Source organism: Alosa sapidissima, chromosome 1 (genome assembly GCF_018492685.1).
Source record: "Alosa sapidissima isolate fAloSap1 chromosome 1, fAloSap1.pri, whole genome shotgun sequence".
NCBI lineage: Eukaryota > Metazoa > Chordata > Actinopteri > Clupeiformes > Clupeidae > Alosa > Alosa sapidissima.
Genome location: NC_055957.1, coordinates 24,217,978 through 24,239,014, shown reverse-complemented (window position 1 = coordinate 24,239,014; position 21,037 = coordinate 24,217,978). Strand labels below are relative to the sequence as shown.

The 21,037-nt window shown below is 41.7% G+C and overlaps 2 protein-coding genes across 7 annotated transcripts; one reads left to right on the top strand and one right to left on the bottom strand.

Moving 5' to 3' along the window:
• Positions 1-468: 468 nt before the first annotated feature.
• On the bottom strand, positions 469-6,327 carry ints12 (integrator complex subunit 12). Of its 2 annotated transcripts, none has more exons than XM_042111334.1 (7): positions 6,242-6,327; positions 2,572-2,735; positions 2,319-2,474; positions 2,031-2,224; positions 1,742-1,901; positions 1,482-1,637; positions 469-1,282 (listed from the first exon to the last, which is right to left on the bottom strand). In XM_042111334.1, the coding sequence occupies exons 2-7, from the start codon at positions 2,725-2,727 to the stop codon at positions 671-673; spliced, it is 1,434 nt and encodes a 477-aa protein (XP_041967268.1). In that variant the 5' UTR covers positions 2,728-2,735; positions 6,242-6,327; the 3' UTR covers positions 469-670. The 2 variants fall into 2 exon arrangements, with proteins under 2 accessions (XP_041967268.1, XP_041967261.1); XM_042111327.1 differs by lacking the exon at positions 6,242-6,327 and adding an exon at positions 3,091-3,481.
• g3bp2a (G3BP stress granule assembly factor 2a) lies at positions 5,423-17,809 on the top strand. 5 transcript variants are annotated; one of them, XM_042111286.1, is made up of 13 exons: positions 5,423-5,595; positions 7,435-7,553; positions 7,657-7,738; positions 7,872-8,045; positions 8,150-8,240; positions 8,329-8,434; positions 8,545-8,725; positions 8,833-8,922; positions 9,671-9,773; positions 9,861-9,920; positions 10,080-10,208; positions 13,710-13,828; positions 14,524-17,809. In XM_042111286.1, the coding sequence occupies exons 2-13, from the start codon at positions 7,459-7,461 to the stop codon at positions 14,806-14,808; spliced, it is 1,515 nt and encodes a 504-aa protein (XP_041967220.1). In that variant the 5' UTR covers positions 5,423-5,595; positions 7,435-7,458; the 3' UTR covers positions 14,809-17,809. The 5 variants fall into 5 exon arrangements, with proteins under 5 accessions (XP_041967220.1, XP_041967244.1, XP_041967251.1 ...); XM_042111310.1 differs by lacking the exon at positions 5,423-5,595 and adding an exon at positions 5,840-5,899; XM_042111317.1 differs by lacking the exon at positions 5,423-5,595 and adding an exon at positions 5,856-5,880.
• Positions 17,810-21,037: the final 3,228 nt, after the last annotated feature.

Below are 21,037 nucleotides of genomic sequence, written 5' to 3'. Positions count from 1 at the left end.
AGAGCAGGAGATGAATAAATGGGCACTGAATAAACAAAGTTGGGCTCCTCAAGCAGGCAGTAAAGCTAATAACAAGATGTACACCAGTTCTGCGTGGACATATTTGTATTCATGTATTTTGGCAAGTAAATTGTAAACTCCTACAACAAAATTCCCTGATATTCCATGACTTTGTCCCAAAAAGGATAAAATTCCCTGACTTTCCATGTCTGGAATAGACTTTCCAAAATTCCATGATATTCAAGAAATTCCATGACCCGTGGAAACCCTGTATATTGGATTAGCGTCACACACCACATTTGCTCAATTAGCGAGATGTTTGTGAGTGGAAAACATGGTAATTTCATGGTCACTAACATTTTCAGGAATTTGCTTTAGAATTCCAAAATGGGTTGCTTTACAAAGAGCAAAGGAAAAAATGACATGTCATTGTTACTGTATTTTAGGATGCAAACACAAAAAAAAATCTTACTTAAAAATGTTATTTATTAAATGTCCTTAAAAACACATTTTCAGTGATCCATGGAGACAGAGCGAGGCAAAACATACCCACATAAAGGTCCATGCTACTCCAGCAGCATTGATTTAGTATCTTATTGGAATTAGATGATAAATGGCAATGTCTCATCCTAGCAGTCTGGCTTCCCCTTCATCTCAACATTGCCCCCTTTCACTTCTTCAACTTCTTCTGTGCTGCTTTCTTCTTCACCATCTGCAGTCTCTTCATGGCTTGAAGCTGAGACTCCTGCGAGGTGGGTGCTTTACCGTCAGCTGATGACTTGTTCCCGTTGTTGCCGTTGCCACCTCCGTTGCCGCCCCCGTTATTCCCTGAGCCCCCGTTCCCTCCCAGGCTACTGCTGCCGCTGGAGGAGGAGGAGGAGGATGAAGAGGAGGCCCCCGGGGAGGAGGCTCCAGCCACGGTCACCTTCCCCAGGCTGTCCCCACTGGAGGAGCGGCTCAGCACCTGCTTCCCCAGCGTCAGCGGTGGAGGTGGCTTCAGGGGCACTGCGCTAGACCCATTGTTCCCGTTATTGTTTCCTCCTGGGCTGCCAGACACTTTGGTGCCCAGGCCTGATTTGCCACCGGCCATTCCAGACAGGCCAGCAGGCTTGGTGCCAGAGGAGGGAGGCGTGGATTTACCACTGGTGCCCTGAGTGGTTGAGCCCAGCTTTGTGCTAGAGGGGCCGGCAGTGGAAGTCTTGGTAAAAGCTGCCCATCCAGTTAAGCCACTAGACTGCAAGGATGCACTGCTTGCGGTGTTAGATGAAGCAGCTGCCGATGCCTAAAAAAACATTTAAATGTGTTGCATTTAAACACATTAATGTGTGAACATGGACATAGCTTGCTCTATAAAATAGTTGTGGTGATACTATGCACACAGTATGGTTTACAATTTCTAACTTATCTTTATGAAACCTACTGACCAGGTTATGAAACCTGCAGACAGGAAACCTGGTAAGTGTGGTTGTGCTCAAGCTTACCTTAACTTCTGTTCTCTTGAAGGCCTGGAATGTGTTGGTGGTTTCCACTTTGGGTTTCAATTCAGGCTTTTTCACTAGTGAGTCCTTCACAACAGGGGCTGCACATGATGTCATAGTAGGAGAGGGCTTCTGTGGGGGCTTCTGGGTTTTCTGTGCCTGTGAAAGAATAGAACATACAGGTGATATACATTCAAAAGCTCTATTGAGAACAGTGACTGGAAGAAAAGGTTGTAATGTACCCTGTGTATGCTTTATCTTACCATGCGCTTCATTTGCCTGGTGCACCGTGCACAGTACCACACCAACCGTGGATCATTAACGTCCTTGTCAGTGACTTGTGGTTTGTGGCAGTCCTGGTGATACAAGTTGTGGCACTCCTGACATTCTACTAGCTGATTACCTGATGTGACGGTCATCTGCCTGTAAAAAAATAGAAGGCCATATGTTTAGCACGCCAACATATTTAACCTTTAAAGGATTTCATGTACTATCGGTAGTATAGTTCCACACATGCAGACATTACTACAAGACTGTTTTGTGGACACATGCCTGCAAACCACACAAGCAAGGCCCATCTCCATAGCAAAGATATCAGCGCTGGTTTCATCAAGGCCCGAAAGGTCAGGCAGGCTCAGTTCTTTGCTAGCTGGAACAGTGATTGGGGAGGTGCGGTTCTCCAAAGGTTTCTCTGTCCGGGCCTTCTTTGGTGGATCAGCTACATCCAATAAATCTGTAACCCTAACCTATAGGATCACAAAACAGGTTTATATTTTACAAATAATTGGGGCGGGACAAGGATATTATGGATTCATGACTGTCTTCAAAAAGAGAACACACCTTTTCACTGGGCCTTTTCTCACTCTCCTTTTTGCTCTTTTCTGAACTGCTTGATTTACTGCTACTGCTGCTGGAAGATGAAGAGCTGGAGGAGGACTTTGAGTCCTGTTTAATTAACGTTACCTTAGGGCCTGGCACCTTAGGAACCTCAACCTCCTGCAAAACAGCAGCAGCATCAGGGAGACATTAGAGTTATGAAAGGTTTCTGAATTTTATTCACAGGAAAGAAAGGAATACGGGGGGGGGGGTAAACCTTCTGTAAGGTCCGGTAGGTCGAGTCGCTCCCTCTGGCCATTGATTCATCAAGTAACGCCTTCAACTTTTCGGCAGAGTCTTTACTTTTCGAATGCAAGTATCCCAGGCCTTTCAGAAAGATAGGGTCTAGTTCAAGACTAACTGATCCAGCCATAATTTTACCTGTGGGTACAGATAAAATAAAACGTACATGAGAACCCCTTCGGCTCAAATAGCAATAGTAGTAATAATAACGTTACTGCTAAAAAGACATTGCTGAAGACATTGCTGAAATTGCGTTAATGTGGCGAATGAATTTACCTGATGATGAATTCATTTATTTAGAAATAGCAAGCAACAGTGATGATACTTGAAGCTAAGTAAATGTTAGAAACTAACATCACAGCCTGTTTTTTTTTGTCTCCAAGAATCTTAAAATCATAGTTAAATAACCACAGTAAATCGGACAAATGTTCATTAATTTGCAGGAAGTGCAGGTAGCATTATGGCTAGGTTATTTTTCACCGGTATATCTTACCTGTTATTTGTTAGGATTATAAAATGTATTCAGCTACCAGGCGAACAAAGTCACAGTATTTGAGAACGTGCTATTGATAACATTAAAGCACAAATATTATATCGGACAGTAATGTCACAATAATAAAGCACTTTCAAGCTTAGCCAGCTAGTTCGCCGCCAGACGTCTCCAACGCTGTCCAACCTTTAAATCCTCCTATGGAAACACGGCCTAGTTCATCATTTCATTTATTCGTTCGTACATTCGTTTTCCCCAATATATTATATATGTATACAACAGACTTAAGCAATAATCCAATGTAAATAATCCCCATATTTAAACAAGGGCTATACATTTATGTACAATTTCACTCAGGGAACGCTCGGATCCTATCGACTAGTTTTAAGCGTTACACAAGGAACATGGGACATGTTCGCGATAACGATTGGTTGCGCAGGTTGTGCAGGCGGGCTAACTCTTTTACTGTCTATGGGGCTAACACTGCGCAGATTGGACACAAGATACTCAATGATGACAGCATTAGCAAGTCAAGTCAAGTCAAGTCGGCTTTTATTGTCAATTTCTTTACATGCACTGGTCATACAAAGAATTGAAATTTCGTTTCTTACTTTCCCATGCAGACATAGACATGCTTTAAATACAGACATAGACATACTATAGACATAGACATAGACAATAAACATTAAATTAAAGTGCAAGACTGAAATATAGAACATGTATGTATCAAAATAGAAATATAGGACATATATATATATAAAAAAATAGAGGTAGTTGTGTTGTATATTTATATAGTCTTAACAGTTACATGAAGTTTAAACTTGTGCTTGTGTGACCTGTATATTTACATTGATATGCCGTATGCAGTAATTTCAAGTATATCAGGCTTGATGTGAAGCAGCAACACGTTAGGCTGCGCAGTCACAGTGCAGTTCCACAGGGCGGTGTTGGGGGGGGGGGGGGGGGTAGGGTAGACAGGATCCTAGTTTCCTAGGTTCCTGGCTGGCTGGCTGGCTGGTGGGTGGGGGGGGCTGTCAGTGATGGGAGAGTGGGTAGAGTGTTCAGCATCCTGATTGCTTGGTGGATGAAGCTACTTGCCAGTCTGGTGGTGCGGGAGCGGAGGCTCCTGTACCGCTTTCCAGAGGGCAGGAGGCTGAACAGTTCGTGTGCAGGGTGGGTTGTATCCTTGACAATCATTAGTGCTTTGCGGGTGAGGCGGGTGGTGTAAATGTCCTGCAGGGAGGGGAGTGGTGCTCCAATGATCCTCTTAGCTGTGTTAACAGTGCGCTGGAGGGTCTTCCTGTTCTGATCTGTGCAGCTTCCGCCCCACACTGTGATGCTGCTGGAGACGATGCTCTCGATGGTCCCTCTGTAGAATGTAGTCATGACAGGAGGCGTGGCACTTGCCTTCTTCAATTTGCGCAAGAAGTAGAGGCGCTGCTGGGCTTTCTTCGCCAGTGATGCTGTGTTGGTGGTCCAGGAGAGGTCGTCGCTGATGTGCACCCCCAGAAATTTTGTGCTGCTCACTCTCTCCACAGCATCTCCGTCGATGGACAGTGGTGGCAGTTGTTTGTGGCCTCTCTGAAAGTTGACAACAATCTCCTTGGTCTTGCTGACATTTAGCAGGAGGTTGTTGTCTTTGCACCATTTAGCCAGCAGGTCTACTTCTTCTCTGTAGTGAGCCTCATCGCCCTTAGTGATGAGGCCCACCAGTGTTGTGTCGTCCGCAAACTTCACCAGATGGTTGGAGCTGTGAGTGGTTGTACAGTCATGTGTTAGCAGTGTGAAGAGCAGGGGGCTGAGCACACACCCTTGAGGGGCCCCCGTGCTCAGGGTCAAAGTGCTTGAGGTGTTGTCCCCGACACGTACTGCTTGTGGTCTCTGCAACAGGAAGTCCAGCAGCCTGTTGCAGAGGGAGGTACTGAATCCTAGCTTGTCCAGTTTGCTGATGAGTTGTTGTGGTATTATGGTATTGAATGCTGAACTGAAGTAAGTATTGAAGCATTACACTGTTCTATATAATAATAATAATAACAATTTTAAAAATCATGGGTTTTCCCAGCACCTCTTCACCATGCTTATCTTTATAATCACGATAGCCTGATACAATCAGCTACACCAATTTATTTTAGCATTTCCCTTTAGTTTACTCATTTGACAGGGTTTGGAACTAGAAAAAGTAAAATACATGAATGATAATGTAGTCTAAGGATTTCACGTCATAATTCATGTATCCAGTCCCCAGTCAGTTACTGTGCCTAAACGGGGATTCGAGCCCTGGATTGCAGGGGTAAAACAATCAAATTGGGGGGGTATTCCTTTAAATACCAATCTCTGAAGAGCAGAGATCAAAAGCCACAGTAGCCTATCAGTCTGGAAATAAAGGCGTCAGGCAGTCCTGTTATATAAATATACTCCTAGCACGATTATAATCGGCTGACTGAATCACTGTTTGACATAATTTATTTGATCACTGTGTTCAATTAGATAGGTCCTTAAATATTTAAGGTAAGTGTACATTGTGGACTTAACCTACCATGCGAAAAATGCTAGCAAGTTAGCATAACTAGCTGGGGGGAAATGGCCAACTTGTAATTCATGAGCAAAACTAAAATGTCCCTTTGTCTAATGATACGTGTTTTCTGCTACTACCTGTCTGCCCGTCAACTACGATGTCCCATGTTCACCATATTTCCAACTACACGTTGACATTGCAATTCAGTTCCTTTGTCGCATAAGATAACGTTAAGTTAACGTTAGCGGTGTTCGGATAGTAGTTGAAGTGGCCTACCGGTAAGTTAGTTAGCTGACGGTAAGCTAGATTGCTATCGGTCTTGGACGAGTGTTAACACAAAAGTGAACGTTAACTTTGAGCTTAGCAGTTACCCCAAGTTTGGGATATAAAGTCTGCTATGTGTAACGTAGTGCTATCATGTTAACATTGTAGTCTAGCTAACGTTAGCATTCTGTCAGGACATCCCTCTTCATCTTGGTGTTACTTTTAGCTGCTAGGCGAGGGAACGTAAGTTAACTTAGTATGGCTAGCCTATGTCGCCAAATAACGTATATGATTTCAGTGCCGTGCATTTTATAGTGAAATTATTTTGCATTTGAACACGCGTGCGTAGCATTATGTCTGAGAACGTTAACTCACCTAGAACTAGGTATGCGTTGATTTTCGCTCAAATTCGTTTGTTTTAGGTGTAGCAGTAGTGTAACGTCAGAGAATGTCTAAACGGGCTCTGGTAACGTCAGCTAACTTTACCCTTTCGGTGTCGTTCTCTCATGTGTATGGGCGTATTAACGTTGTATATTACTGGTAATTAAATTGTGTTGACCTCCAGTAGTTAATAATGATCATTGAATGTGTAACGTTATTAGGTGGATTTCTAGGCATCATAAATGGTTGTTTGTACGCGCTCGATACCAGGAACACATTGAACAGCGGTGGTGCCTGATGGAAAAAGGAACGACGCCACAAGTACACTTGCTAAACATTTACGGCTAGTTGGGTTTTCATTTCATCTTATTGAGAACGTTTAATCCATTTCCGAAAGATCTTACTTGCTGTGCAAATAAAAGTGGGGTATAGCTGTTTCTCCCCCTGATAAATTTGTTATATTGGTAAAATAAACGAACTAATTGTTAACGTTAGCCGGCGTGAATTTAGCATTCCATTAGCAGCTAGCTATGAAAGATAGGTGTCATCCACTGCAAACGGGTCAACGATATCTTCAGACCTTGCATCCTTAACTTGGTCAGTGCAAGCGTCTTGTATAGTAACAGTAGCTATAAGGTTCAATCATGCGTTTTGTTTCTTATGTAAAAATTGTCAGTCTGTGTTGAACACGGTCGTCTATACATAGTGCCTTACTGTCATACGAAAATAAGACGGGTGTGATAACAACGTGCTAATGTTCTACACGCACACATTAAGTCGAAGAAGTAGGCTTAGTCATGAAATAGGACGTTGAATATTATATCAATTGACGAATGTGTTGTCTAGCTGTGCAGCAGCCTCGTCCTTTAAACTTTGGTCTTGGGTGACTGGAGGGAGAAAACGGAGATTAATCTAGAAAAACTCATAGAGCTCTCATAGATTCCTTTCATTTTCATCCCAAGCCCAACAATTATGGCTTCAAATTTGGAGCAATGACATTGTAGGCCTATTAGTTGTAATATTTCATTATTTTGAATGTACTGCAGCATCAGTCACTTTCAATGTGTATACAATTTGTACTTGCTTGGAATTATAATATCCTGTACAGCAAGAAAATTGCACTACGGCCTTACTTGGATGATCAAGATTCACGTTCAGATTTTTGTTGCTTGTTGGTCTCATTTCAGTAATTCAAATTGTTTACCAAAGAAATGGTGATGGAGAAGCCAAGTCCCCTGCTTGTAGGGCGGGAGTTTGTGAGGCAGTACTATACACTTCTGAATAAGGCACCAGATTTTCTCCACAGGTATGTATAGTTAGTACCCTGCTTCAGTTGTAGGTTAAATACTTTTGTATTCCTTGCCAATATTACTAGAAATGTTACTGCAATCTGTCCTCTAATCTGACAGGTTCTATGGAAGACACTCATCGTATGTGCATGGAGGTCTGGACTCCAATGGAAAGTTGGCAGAGGCGGTGTATGGCCAGGCTGTACGTACATATTTTAGTCACATTCCTTATTCCAGTGTGTAATATTACACTAGTTTCTTTTGAATAGACATCTGTCATGTCTGGCAGGATGAAGCCTGGTTTTAAAATTTTCCTTAATAATCCACTTTTGCAGGAAATTCACAAGAAAGTCATGTCGCTACAGTTTAGTGAATGCCACACAAAAATAAGGCTTGTTGATGCCCATGCCACCCTGAATGATGGGGTCGTTGTCCAGGTGTTGGGGGAGCTGTCAAACAATGGGCAGCCCATGAGGAAGTTCATGCAGACCTTTGTCCTTGCTCCAGAGGTAACTTGTTCACACAAAACATTGCAGAGTATTTGTCCTACTTGTGACTGGAAATGGGTAATGATGTGTCTGTGGTTTAGTTACTGGTGTGATTGTTTCCACAGGGTTCTGTGGCTAATAAATTCTATGTACACAATGACATCTTCCGCTATGAAGACGAAGTTTTTGGAGATTCTGAGGCTGAACTTGATGAAGGTGAGTGTTTACTTGTCAATGATGGTTATGTGTAATAATGTCAAAAAATAGTGAATTGAATTATGAGAAATCTTTTATTCGTCTTCAGAATCAGAAGAGGAAATGGAGGAGGAGACTGAAGAGAGGCAACCCTCTCCTGAACCTGTTCCGGAGAATTCCAATGGCACCAACTACTATGAGCCACATCCTGTGAGGTGAACCTTCTCTCTCACGCAGACACAACAAATTGGAGACATAGTAATGGTTTCTGCTGTCACAGGCAAACACACGCAGTCTCCCTTACACAGTCGGTCTACTTTCTCAGTAATGGTGTTGAGGAACCGCTTGAGGAACCAGCCCCTGAACCAGAACCAGAGCTAGAACCTGAGCCAAAGGCCAAGGCCCTCAAGGTGGAGATAGAGGAGAAGGTTGTGGAGGAGAAGGAAGAGAAGGTACCCTCACCTGTGCCTGAGGAGGCGCCATCCAACACCCAGGAAGCACCCAAGGTCAGACACCACCTTGGTTTTGTTGAAGAAAACGAAGTCCACTGTGCCTTTGTTTTGTGTGTTTTTTTTTTTTTTTTGTTTTTTTTTTAAATGGTGATGTCTTGCAGACTTTTTCCTGGGCCTCGGTGACCAGTAAAAACCTTCCTCCAAGTGGCACTGGTGTGACGCCCCATGTTCTCAAAGCACCAAGCTCCCAGGTGAATGTCTTGCATTTGTGATGTTTATATTTATTTGTGTGTGTTTAGTAGGGATGCATGATATATTGGCGGCCAATATAATATTGGCCAATAAGTGAAAACATTTAAATATTATGATTATTGTTCCGATCAATTCCGGCCGATAATTTTCGCCAATATTTTTTAAAGCCCTAATTTCCCAACTAGGCCAAAGACCCATCTGGCTACACTGAGCTACTTAAGCTTCTTCCTCAAAATAATGTATGTTGATTTATTTCACCATTCTAACAAGATCTGTGGATCTGAGTTGTAATCTGTGCAGCCCAAAATCCTCTCATGAATGATCCTTCACTTAATTTTAAGTGAAGGATCCTCCTTCACTTAAAGGAGCCACATATAGGCCTAGGCTACTGCAGCTGCTATTTTGTTGACTGCTGTACCATTGAGGACTATTATGAGTTTTGTCCAGCATTGGTGGTAGGTAAAATTACTGCAATTAAATGATGCTTATTAAATATTGTCCCCAATTCATGACCTGAGACATGAGGATTCAGACATGAGGCTGACCTAAGCCACACTTGAATAAACGAAGGCTAGATGCAGCTAACTTGAGTTAATGGAATGGCTTCAGCCTCAAGTGAAAGTCTACGCTAGTTCAAGCCAGGATATTTTAGTTAAGCGCCACCTTCATTAGCGAGGTTGATGGAATACCCTCCTGACTTGATGTCCTAGTTTATTGATGTGCTTGTTTCTTGTTTCTCTTTTTAAGCCCCGAGGGGACATTAAGACTGAGGCTCAGGCTCCGCCAATGCGGGCCCGGGACCAGCGGACTCGTGACAGACCAACCTTCACTTCAAGAGGACCCAGGCCTGGTGAGAAAATAAATCATCCACCTTAAGGCACTACTGTTTTTCACCACCAGGGATCTCTGCTGATTACTTCATTTTAATACCATTTAGATGGTGTTGCCCCGGTGGAATCCCAGGTCGGAAAACCACATTTAAGCTTCATCAACAAAGGTGAGGTGTAGTGTTTCCTTTGTGTGTGAAATAGACTTTGTTTGAGGGGAGAAAAGTCTTTCTACCTAAGCAACACCAAGATGTGAGGCATGTTTTTGTAAGGCACGTTCTGAAGAAAACCCAGCTTGGTTGTCTCTGAATATGGAGTTTGATCTGCAGGGAGGGGAGAGCCAGAGCAGAGTGACACAGAGGGCAGACGGATGGTGAGGTACCCAGACAGTCATCAGCTCTTCGTGGGCAACCTCCCTCATGACATTGATGAGAACGAACTAAAGGACTTCTTCATGTGTGAGTATTGTCCTATTTAATCAACTTTTGTTTTTAAAGGAATACAAAACGTTTTTGAAGGAAACATTACAATATATAGAACCCTAGACTCACAGGTGTCTCATTTAAAGCCCTCCTTTTGCCCCTCTGACATCATGCCCTCTCGACTGTTCAAGGAAGTTTTCAGTATACTCTGCCCCATTATACTAGCTATTATAAACTGCTCTTTATCCATTGGTACTGCCCCCTCTAGCTTTAAGTATGCCATAGTCCAGCCTCTGTTAAAAAAAAAAACCCAGTCTGGACCCCAGCGACCCCCAAAACTTTAGACCCATCTCTAAGCTACCTTTTCTTTCTAAAATCTTAGAAAAGGTGGTTTTCCAGCAGCTTTCCTCCCACCTAAACAACTGCAACATCTTGGATAAGTTTCAGTCAGGCTTCAGAGCCCTTCGCAGCACAGAGTCTGCCTTACTTAAAGTTTTTAACAACATTCTGCTCACCGTAGACTCTGGTTCATGTGCTGTCCTTCTCCTTCTTGACCTCAGTGCTGCATTTGACACTATAGACCACAACATTCTGCTGGCACGCCTACATGACAAAGTAGGACTGCGAGGCTCAGTCCTAAACTGGTTTAGGTCCTATCTGGAGGACGTAACCTTTTGTGTCAAAGTAGGTAACCAGTCTTCCTCCATTGCTGCAAGTAAATATGGTGCCCCTGGGCGCCATGCTCCAGAAGCACAACATCCAATATCGACCGATATGGATTTTTTTAGTACCGATACCGATTTTTTTTCTATCAGCCTTAGCCGATGACCGATACAGGCTGCCGATTTTCTTGAGCCGATATATGGAGCCGATACTGCTTTTGGTCCCTCAATTTACATCATACAAATGACACATAATTACACAAATGATGATAACAAATGTTATAAGTCTCAATTTAAAAAAGGAACATTTATTAAACTTATGGATGGGTGCACTGCATATGGTTAACTGTACAAGAGTAGAAGGCTTTCATCAACATCCTACAACACAGCCTTGATGATGCATTGCTTGCTGACATATTATAAGACATAATTCAGGTCATCGCAAAATGTCCTGTCAACACATTTAAATAATTTAAGAAAACAATAAGACTGAAAAGTAGCTGAAATAAAGTGCTTAATTTGTAATTTAAGACTGCATGGTTTCAATTTTATTTTCTAAAAAGAGCTGCCAGATTTGTCAACCACAGAACATAAATCAGCAGAGGAAAATAACGTGGCGTCAGATGTTTCTGTTCTAAACGGCATCAGCGTTTAAAGGTGTAAAAACAAATCTCTCAAAGTTTTAAAAGCGCTCCTTCAGGTAGCGCAGCACTCTCATATCAGCTCGGATGCGTGTGTCCCACTGAGTGAGACAGACACACAAACTTCTGTTTGGCAGCTCAACTACCATTGAACTGGATTAATGATGATAACGTTAGCAAACAGCACTAAACACAAGGCATACACGGTACATTTATGTCTGGTACATGATAAACGTTAACACAAATTAATATTCAACAACGTTTAACACGTCTCTCATTATTAAAGCTCTGCGATGGCAACTCCGCCCAGTTCAAAGGGAGAGGAGTAGGGAGAGACACACACACACACACACACACACACACCACACGTGTCCAAAACTCAGCCAGGTGGTCGCTGAATTAAACTCCCACAAATACCACGGACCAACGTCGGCATTAGGCTACTTAATCATATCATTGGCCAGTGTTCGTAACAGCTACCGCTACCGCATAGGCCTACATAGCCTACAACTTAGCTATTTGCAGCTCCCTAAATACAATGGAAAGCAGTTTTATAGACGAGGCATTCAGGGAGGGAGACACACAAACACCACACGCGTCCAAAACTTAGCCAGCGGTCGCTGAATAAAACTCCCACAAATACCACGAACAACGTTGGCATTACTTAATCATTGACAAGTGTTCGTAACAGCTACCGCATGCATATGGATAGCCTACAACTTAGCTATTTGCAGCTCCCTAAATACAATGGCAAGCAGCTTTATAGACGAGGCATTCAGCATTAAATAAAGTATCTATCTATCTATCAATCATTTGCGTTTTCCATTTGGACCCACAAACTTGCTTCCACTTTCAAAGTGTATTGCAATATTTCAGCTAAGTCAAACAGTTAAAAGATGCTTTGAAAGTTTAAAGTTTACTGTTGTCTTGAAGAGCATGCCTTCAGCACTCTGCTAGTGGGGGAGGGGCACTCTGCACGTGAATTGCAGCATCTCCAGCAACACAGAGCTGCCTGTGGACGCCTGTATGTAAATAATGCGGGGGGAAAACTATCGGCGAACGCAGCCGCTTATCTGCCGATACACTTAAAAAAACGCAAATATCGGCCCGATATATCGGTCGATCCCTAATCACTGCTATGCTGATGACACACCGCTCTATCTGCCTTTCGGTCCAAATTGCACTTCCACCCTCAACAAACTGTTTAGCTGTCAAATCCTGGATGGCATGCAACTTTTTGCAATTAAATGAAAGCAAAACAGAAATAATTCTTTGGCTCCCCCTCCTCTGTCGCCAACCTAAGCAGTGCACTTGGTCCTCTCTCACCTAACCTGCATAGCCTAGTCAAAAACCTGAGCGTTCAGTTAGATGGGTCCTTGAATTTTAACAAACAAGTCAGCAGTGTAGTCAAAGGCAGTTTCTACCAATTAAGAACCATAGCCAAGCTAAAACCCAAATCTAAAATCTGTCCGCAACTGATCTTGAAACCGTTCAAACTGATCTTAAAACCTTCATCTCCTCCTGCTTAGACTACTGCAATTCTCTGTACATTGGCATGTCACAATCAAATCTAAATAAACTCCAGCTGGTACAAAACGCTGCTGCTAGGCTCCTCACCAACACCAAAAAGAGTGATCACATAACACCAATTTTTCCGGTCAAATTCAGGATTGAGTTTAAAATTTTACTTTTTGTTTTTAAAGCCCTAAAAGGTTTAGCCCCACCTTACATCTCTGAACTTCTGCCCCCACACTCTACTACCAGGTCACTCGGGTCACAAGACCAACTACTGCTGTCCCACGTACACGCCTTAAAACCCGTGGCGACCGAGCTTTTTCTGTAGCTGCTCCAAAGCTCTGGAATACCCTTCCTCCACATATCATATCATCCCCTACAATTACCTCCTTCAAATCCAATCTCAAGACATATTTTTTCTCACTTGCAGTATGATGTTTTTGGTCTTGTTTTAATTTTTTTATTTATCTTATCTATTTTCTTGTCGCTTCTACTAATGCTGTCTTGATATGAATAATCACACTTAGTTTGTGTAGATGTATGGCCTTTGTGTAGATGTATGGTCTTATTGTTATGACCTATTAGCTAACCTTTTCTTTGTTCAGCACTTTGGCTCAACCCCTGTTGTTTTTAAATGTGCTATATAAATATATAAATAAATGACTTGACTTATTGTAGCTATTTTTTTATGAATTTGTGCTTTTTCTCCTTTTCTCTAGCATTCGGCACTGTTGTTGAGCTCCGGATTAACACCAAGGGCGTCGGCGGAAAGCTGCCGAACTTTGGTTTTGTGGTCTTTGATGACTCTGATCCCGTGCAGAGAATCCTTACAGCTAAGGTGCGAACGGTATAAAAGGGTTCCCCCACATTACATATTTTAAAACAGTTTTCTAGTGTTGCTTTAGGAAATCTGTTCTATATGTGCCTTTCAAAAAGAATCATATAAAGTGCAGTGGACCGCACAGTAATGTACACTACCAGTCAAAAGTTTGAAGACACTTGGAGAAATTTCCATTCCACTCCATTATAGACAGAATATCAGCTGAGATCATTTGCGTTGTTTTTTTAATGAGGGCAGCAGTTTTCAGATTACAATATGTGCTTACATATTTGCAAAAGGGGTCTCTAATGTTTTCTCAGTTAGGCTTTTAAAATGATATCAGATTAGTAAACAGAATGTGCCTTTGCAACATTGGATGAATGGTTGCTGATAACGGGCAATGTAGATTTCATTAAAGATCAGCCATTTCTTTCTACAACAGTCGAGAACCCTTTTGCAATTATGTAAGCACATAATGTAATCTGAAAACTGCTGCCCTGATTGAAAAAACAATCCAACTGATCTCAGCTGGTATTCTGTCTATAATGGAGTGGAATGGAAATTTCTAAGTGTCTCCAAACTTTTGACTGGTAGTGTAGCATTGCTAGAATGTCAGTCACTACATGTGAGGCCCTGACAATCAGTTTTTGTATTGGCTGTAAAATTGTACCCTCATTTTGACCCCCGTTTGTCTGGTCTTGATTTCGTCTCAGCCCATCATGTTCCGTGGCGAGGTGCGTCTGAACGTGGAGGAGAAGAAAACGAGGGCTGTGCGGGAGCGCGAAACCCGTGGCAGCGGACTGGACGACCGCAGAGACCTGCGACGCAGCGACCGCGGCCCTGGAGGCCCCCGCGGCGTGTCCGGTGCAGGGATGATGAGGGAGCGCGATGGTAGGGGCCCACCCCCCAGAGGGGGCATGGCCCCTAAAGCAGGTCAGGGCTCCGGCAGAGGGGCCGGCCCACAGGGTGAGGGCCGCTTCAGCACCCAGCGTCGCTGAGCCTGCAACGCCCCTGCAGTTTGGAAGTAGTACCATGTTCATCTTTACCGTTCGCGTTAACGAAAGAAAAAGATCTACATGTATACAAGTATATTTTTTTTTTTCTTCTTTTTTTTCTTATGTTTTTTTTTTTTTCCAAGTTGGAATGTGACGCAGCCTGCCAACCATTTATTTTGGTTTGAAACAGACAAACAAAATCCTTTGCTACTAGCTTTTGAGCAGAGCATCCTTTTCTGGTTTCTCCAGATTTCACGAACTTCAATTTGTAAATGTGACTAAATACAAACCAACAAGGAATTATCTGCAGAGTTTGGCGGAACTGGTAGACTTTGGTTTTGATAGTTTAGCCCATTTGGCAAAGAGATTACATGCCTCAAATTTATTGAGGAGATACTTTGAGAAAGCCCTCCATTGCACATTTTTTCTATGATCGTTTTGTTCTCATTACCATTTAATAAGTGTTGGGTACACATTTTGTGCAGTTGGCAAACTTGCCTTTTATTTCTTAAATTCTTTTTTAGTTTTCTTTTAATAAATACTGCTTCAGCAGCATAAAAATGCACTCATTCATATGCACTAATGGGTACTTTGACATATTGACACCATAATATGCAGCTTGATGGACACCCTGACTTGATGTCTTTAAGCTAACCTATTGAACTGGGCAGGATTCCCTTACTGCCTGTGTGTGCTGTGACCAATATTTCTCATACCTGTTTAAGGTTTCTGTTATTGCTGGAAAGTAACAAAGTTCTTTTTTTTATTATTATTTCAAGAAAGCTGCACCCTGGACTCACAGCCTAAAGGGAAAAAAAACAAACCTTATGTGCACACAGCAACAATGTACATGAACAATAGGAGGGTGTGACATTGAAAGTGGCAGTTTGTTTGTTTTCTTTATCACTGAAAAGATTTGTTTTTATTTTATCATTGTTAATGTTTTTTTAACCCTACTCTATAGTGAAGGATGGCTAGAGGGATGTCTGGATCAGCACTGACTCCATATGAGATGTCATATGAAATGTATGGTTAAAAACTGAAAAAAAAGATACTTTAATGAACAGTCCTGTTTCAGCAGGAATTTCTTCTTACCTTGACTTAATACAAGCATGATGGTGCCTTCTCTTGCATCCCTTCAGTCTTACTGATGAGCTGTGGCTGGGTGGGTTTCTCAGCAAAGTGCAACAGCCATTACAATGTCTAATACAGGGCAACGGGGCAGTATTCTACACCACTTCGCTGGTGCATATTTCTCTGGCTCAAATTGTATTTTTTTTGGACAGCTTTTGAGTTCCAAATATATGACCTGCTGTAAGTTTTGTATGTTTATTTTTTTATATTGGCTATAAGAGAACAAAAAAATTGTGCCTAAATTATGATTGAAAAGTCAAAAGTGGTTGTGACGGCAGATGTGAAGCAGTTGACCAAAGTTGCTTCCATAAGCGAATAAACAACAATTCCAGGGGAACTACAGTGAGATCTACTGCAACAAATGCATATACGCTGACAATTTGGACACTAAAAAAGAAAACGGAAACACTTTTTTTGGATGGACTACAACTCTCCTGTTGCAAACTTTTGAACTCGGAACTGAATGGATACAAAGACAAAAAAATGGATTATTGATGTCTCATCTCGCTCTATGAGGTGTAGCTTTGGAGATTGAGGTTTGACATTTTATAACAGTTTTCACATGCCATAAATCTTAACCCACCTCAGACCAGCGTGGATAAGACCAAGACAGGAGCACATTAGGCTAGGCTTTCAGATGTTTACTTTGAGATGAGCAGCTCCCACTTTGTACTGACCTCCCCTGCCCTTGCAGAGCACCCAAGAGACTCTGTGTTGCCATCAGCCATCCTCTTTGCATGCTGTGTGCTCTGACCCATCTCCACTGGGGAGGCTGTGGTATTTAAGCCCGTCCTTCTCTGCCAGTAAATATGAGTGGGAGTGGAAGGGCCTCAAGAAGCAGCTCGAACAGGATATGTATGAAACAGTGAAAGATTTCCAGTTGTCATTAAGCTATTATATTTTAATTTTGCACTGATTTGGGAAATACTATTTGATGTAGCACCTTTTTTTTTTTTTTTTTTTTTTTTAACAAAAATGGACTTAACAGTCTTCCTTGCTAGGTAGTCTTGCACTATTTCCAATGGTTTTGGGACAATCGCTGTCAGTGTAACTGCATTGTTCTTACTTTTTATGCAGATTGATTGGGAAGAGGAGTGGTGGCTCTCTTGAGCTGTCCATATCAAGTGTTAATTAATTTTGTAAAATACATGACCAAAAAGCACTCTATGAAGAGGTTTTGTGGACTTAAGCTACTGTTCTCTGTAGAAGATTTTCTCACAGTGCATTAGTGTGTCTGACCTGGAGTGGTCATTTGCATGGCGGCTATTGGAGTTGGCATTTTGACCTGGCTCTGTAACTGGCACGCCCTGTGTTTGGGATGGATCCACCTCAACCCTTATCAATAACTCTTTATTAAGGTGTTGCATACATGGTTAATTTTTTTAAATTACATTTAAGGATTGAAAGGAGTCCTTATTAGAACAGAATATCTTTGTCTACAGTTAAACTTGTGAATACCCGAATTTGAATGCTCAGAGCATTGTCTTCGGAGAAGTTTACACAGACAGACTGCGTTACTCTTACCACAGTAACTTCAGTGACCCTAATCCACCCAAATTCAAAGCACCCCCCAAAGCAAAGGCTGTAAATTTGATCCACTGTTAAAGGTGCAGTGGAGAGGATTTTTGTGTCATCATTCCAGTTCTGTGTGTTCCATAGAGTAGAATCATCCTCTTGGCTTTAGCAGGTGTGGTAAGCAGTGGATTGCCTTTACTGTTTTTTGTTTTTGCCTTTTATTGTTTTTTTTTTTTTTTTTTTTTTTTGTAAGTAGAAAATGTGTTGCAGGTGGAGCAATTTTATTTGGTTTGTTTCTAGTTTTCCATTTTGAATGTGTTAAACTTAACATACAATAAAACTACTGATATCTGCACTATGTGGTACTGGTGTTTTGCATAAAAGTGTCTATAATAGGGAGGGCCTTCACACACTCAATTCACGGAAGAAATTCAATTCATGGAACTCAAGGAAGAAATTTCTGGTACAAGGCTCAACATGAACCAACTGAAGTATTATTTCTCATGTAGACAATAAACGCACTTAAGTTTACCACAAAGTGTTTGTCAACACTGGCATGATGAGAAGAGATTGTTTAATAGAACCATAATCATTGCTTTCATGTTTCAACTAGCTGGCTAAACTGAGCAGAACTGTAAATGGACCTGGCAGAACGTTAGAGGCATTCCAACTCACTATGGAACAACACTGCAAGTGGGCTCTTGCCTTCAACTGCTTTCAGATGATGAACAAATCAGACCCAGCAAAAGACAACATTGTGCTTGAGCAAATACAGTCATTGGCTAAAACAAAATAAGTACACAATATATTTAGCCTGGAAGCCAGATCGAATTTACCCTGCCCAAATTCTGAATAGAACTGAGTGGTTACGCCTGGCTACAATATCTTGGTACTATGAAGATTAATATTATGTATTACAAAGATGGGATTTTGGCTGATGGTTGGTGAAAACATGAAATGCATAATTTATTGTTGGATTATAAGGAAGCTACTTTCATGTTTATTTTCATGTTCAATCCAACCTTAACTCTGATCTGTTAGTCACTTATCTCATCAGAAGAGCCAGTTACCCCTAACATACCATGGACACTTTGGACGCCGTAAGGATAGCCCCAGACTCTTTGGTGCCTTATACCTGGGATATAGGAGTGTGGCCCAATGACTGGTCTTTGGAACTGATATCCTGCTGGAGGGAATGGCCATCTGTAATTGGTTGGAAGAAGACGGTGGTAATGCATTCCCGTATGTGCATTAGTAGGAAGCCACGCTGGGCCGGACCAGCCGCCACGACCCTGTATATAGCCAAGTCTGCCGTTAGCCAGGTATGGAGGGTAAAGCACAATGGTGTCGTACGAAACCCCAGGCCTGGGAGGCTCAGGTGGCACAGTGGTGGTAGGTGAGGGGGATGAGGGGCCTGGGGTGGCGATGGGGACAGTGGAGGCTTCAGGTCCAGTGGAGAGAGCTTCTTCTGTGACTGTGATGACCTGACAGTCTTCCTTTGTTTCTCTATCTACCTGAGCCAATGCAGTTATGGGATTTTTGCTGTCTTGTCCAACAAGCAGCCCTGAAAGAACATTTTAAAAGATTACATGATTTTGCTACAATTAAGGTAGTAATTGTAAATTTGTAAGAAGCTGATTTTGTCCCACAAAAACGTTTATTGACAACTTAAGGCTTTTGGGAATTCCTCCTATAATACAGTAACTAGGCTACTTTACAATGGATAGTTTGGAAGTGAGACCTTGGTCTGAACCATCTCCAAGCTTATTCCAGGGGTGATCATCATTGCCTGCAGCATGGTAAAATCCAGAAACCACATTGTTCTCTGAAAGCATTATATGGACTTGTCAAGATTCATGTGTAACTCACCCATATTCCATTTATGTCTCTAAATAAAACAATGTGTTTTGAGTGACACAGAACACTGACTTTTAAATCTTTTTTTTCTCTTCTCAGCATTCATTGTAAATCCCAAGATATTTTAAATGACAACTACCTATAACAAATCCAATATTTTGTATACAGGTAACAAAAACTATTGTGATTTTATTACTATTTAGATACAGTATTTATCTTAAAACGTCTAATATGTCCTACCTGCCAGGTGTACCTCTATGAGGAATCGCAACAAGACAACAGCCACCGTGAGAGTCATGGTGAAACAGTGAGCGGTGATGAGATGAGAGGACTGTTATATATTGACAAAGGTATTTCACACCACTAATTGATGTGCCCTTTGGCTAATTCTGTGGCTTATGATTCAGTGTGATCAATATCATAAAAATGTTGGTAGAATTAAACTGTCTGGGTGGCACCTCTCTCTCATGTCAGGAAAATGAGGAAAGAATAGAAGAAAGTGGAAAGAAACTACAAGCCCAATTCCAAAAAGTTGAGATGCTGTGTAAAATGTGTAAAAAAAACAGGATACCATTATTTACAAATCATGTTAACCCTATTAATTGTAGTCCAACGACAACATATCAACAGTTGAAGGAGAACAAATGTATTGTTTTTTGGAAAATATATGTTTTCATTTTGAATTTGAGGCAATACGTCTTAAGAAAGGTGGGACAGGGGCATGTTTACCACTGTGTTGTACACTGTCTGTAAATGTTTAGGGACTGAGGAGACCAGTTGCTAGAGTTTAGAATGAAGTGTTATCCCATATTCGCCCGATAGGATTTCAGCTGCTCAACAACAGGCTGGAGTCTTCTTAATCATGTTTTTCATTCTATGATGTGCCCGCTTTCACAGGTCTGCAGACAGACTATTTTAGCATCTGCACTCTTATTCAATGGAGCCATATAGGCTACACTGTAATATGTGCATTTTGGCAGTTGACATTAGCGAAATGTTCACTCGTTCACTCACTCACTCATTCACTGTTATATAGTGCACTATAGTGAACGAGTGAACATTTCGAACACAGCACAGCAGTATACAGTATGTTGCACAAAACCTGTGTACATAATTCAGAATTAATTGTGCCTTGCCAGATGTGCAGGATGCCTGTGCCATTGCCACTAATGCACCTCCATATCATAAATGCTGGGTTTTGAACTGAGCACTATAACAAGTTGGATAGTTCCTCTCCTTTTTATCCCAGAGTATAGTCCATCATTTCCAAAAAGAATTACAAATTATAATTGGTCTAACCACAGGATCATTTTCCACTTGTACAGTATACCTCAGTCTATGTTAAATGAGCTTGTACCCAGATAAGACAGCGGAATTTGTGTATTATGTCTGCAATTTCTTCTTTGCATGGTACAGTTTACACTAGTGAATGGAGCATCAAACTGTGTTCATAGACAATGGTTATCGGAGGTTTTCCTGAATGAACGATTTTCATTACAGAAACAGATCTGTTTTTAATGCAGTGCCATCTGAGTATGGAGTAATTTGAATATGTTGTATTTGCATTTGAATTGCTGAATTTGAGCAATTGAATTGAGAAACCGAATTTGCATAGGTCAATTGTGATCACTGCATGGGAGCCTCTATCTCCGTCACTGTCTGTTAGTTGGTAAGGAGGTCCCAGAGACGACTTGATAAGGGGGCGCTATGCTCTTTGGTATCTACA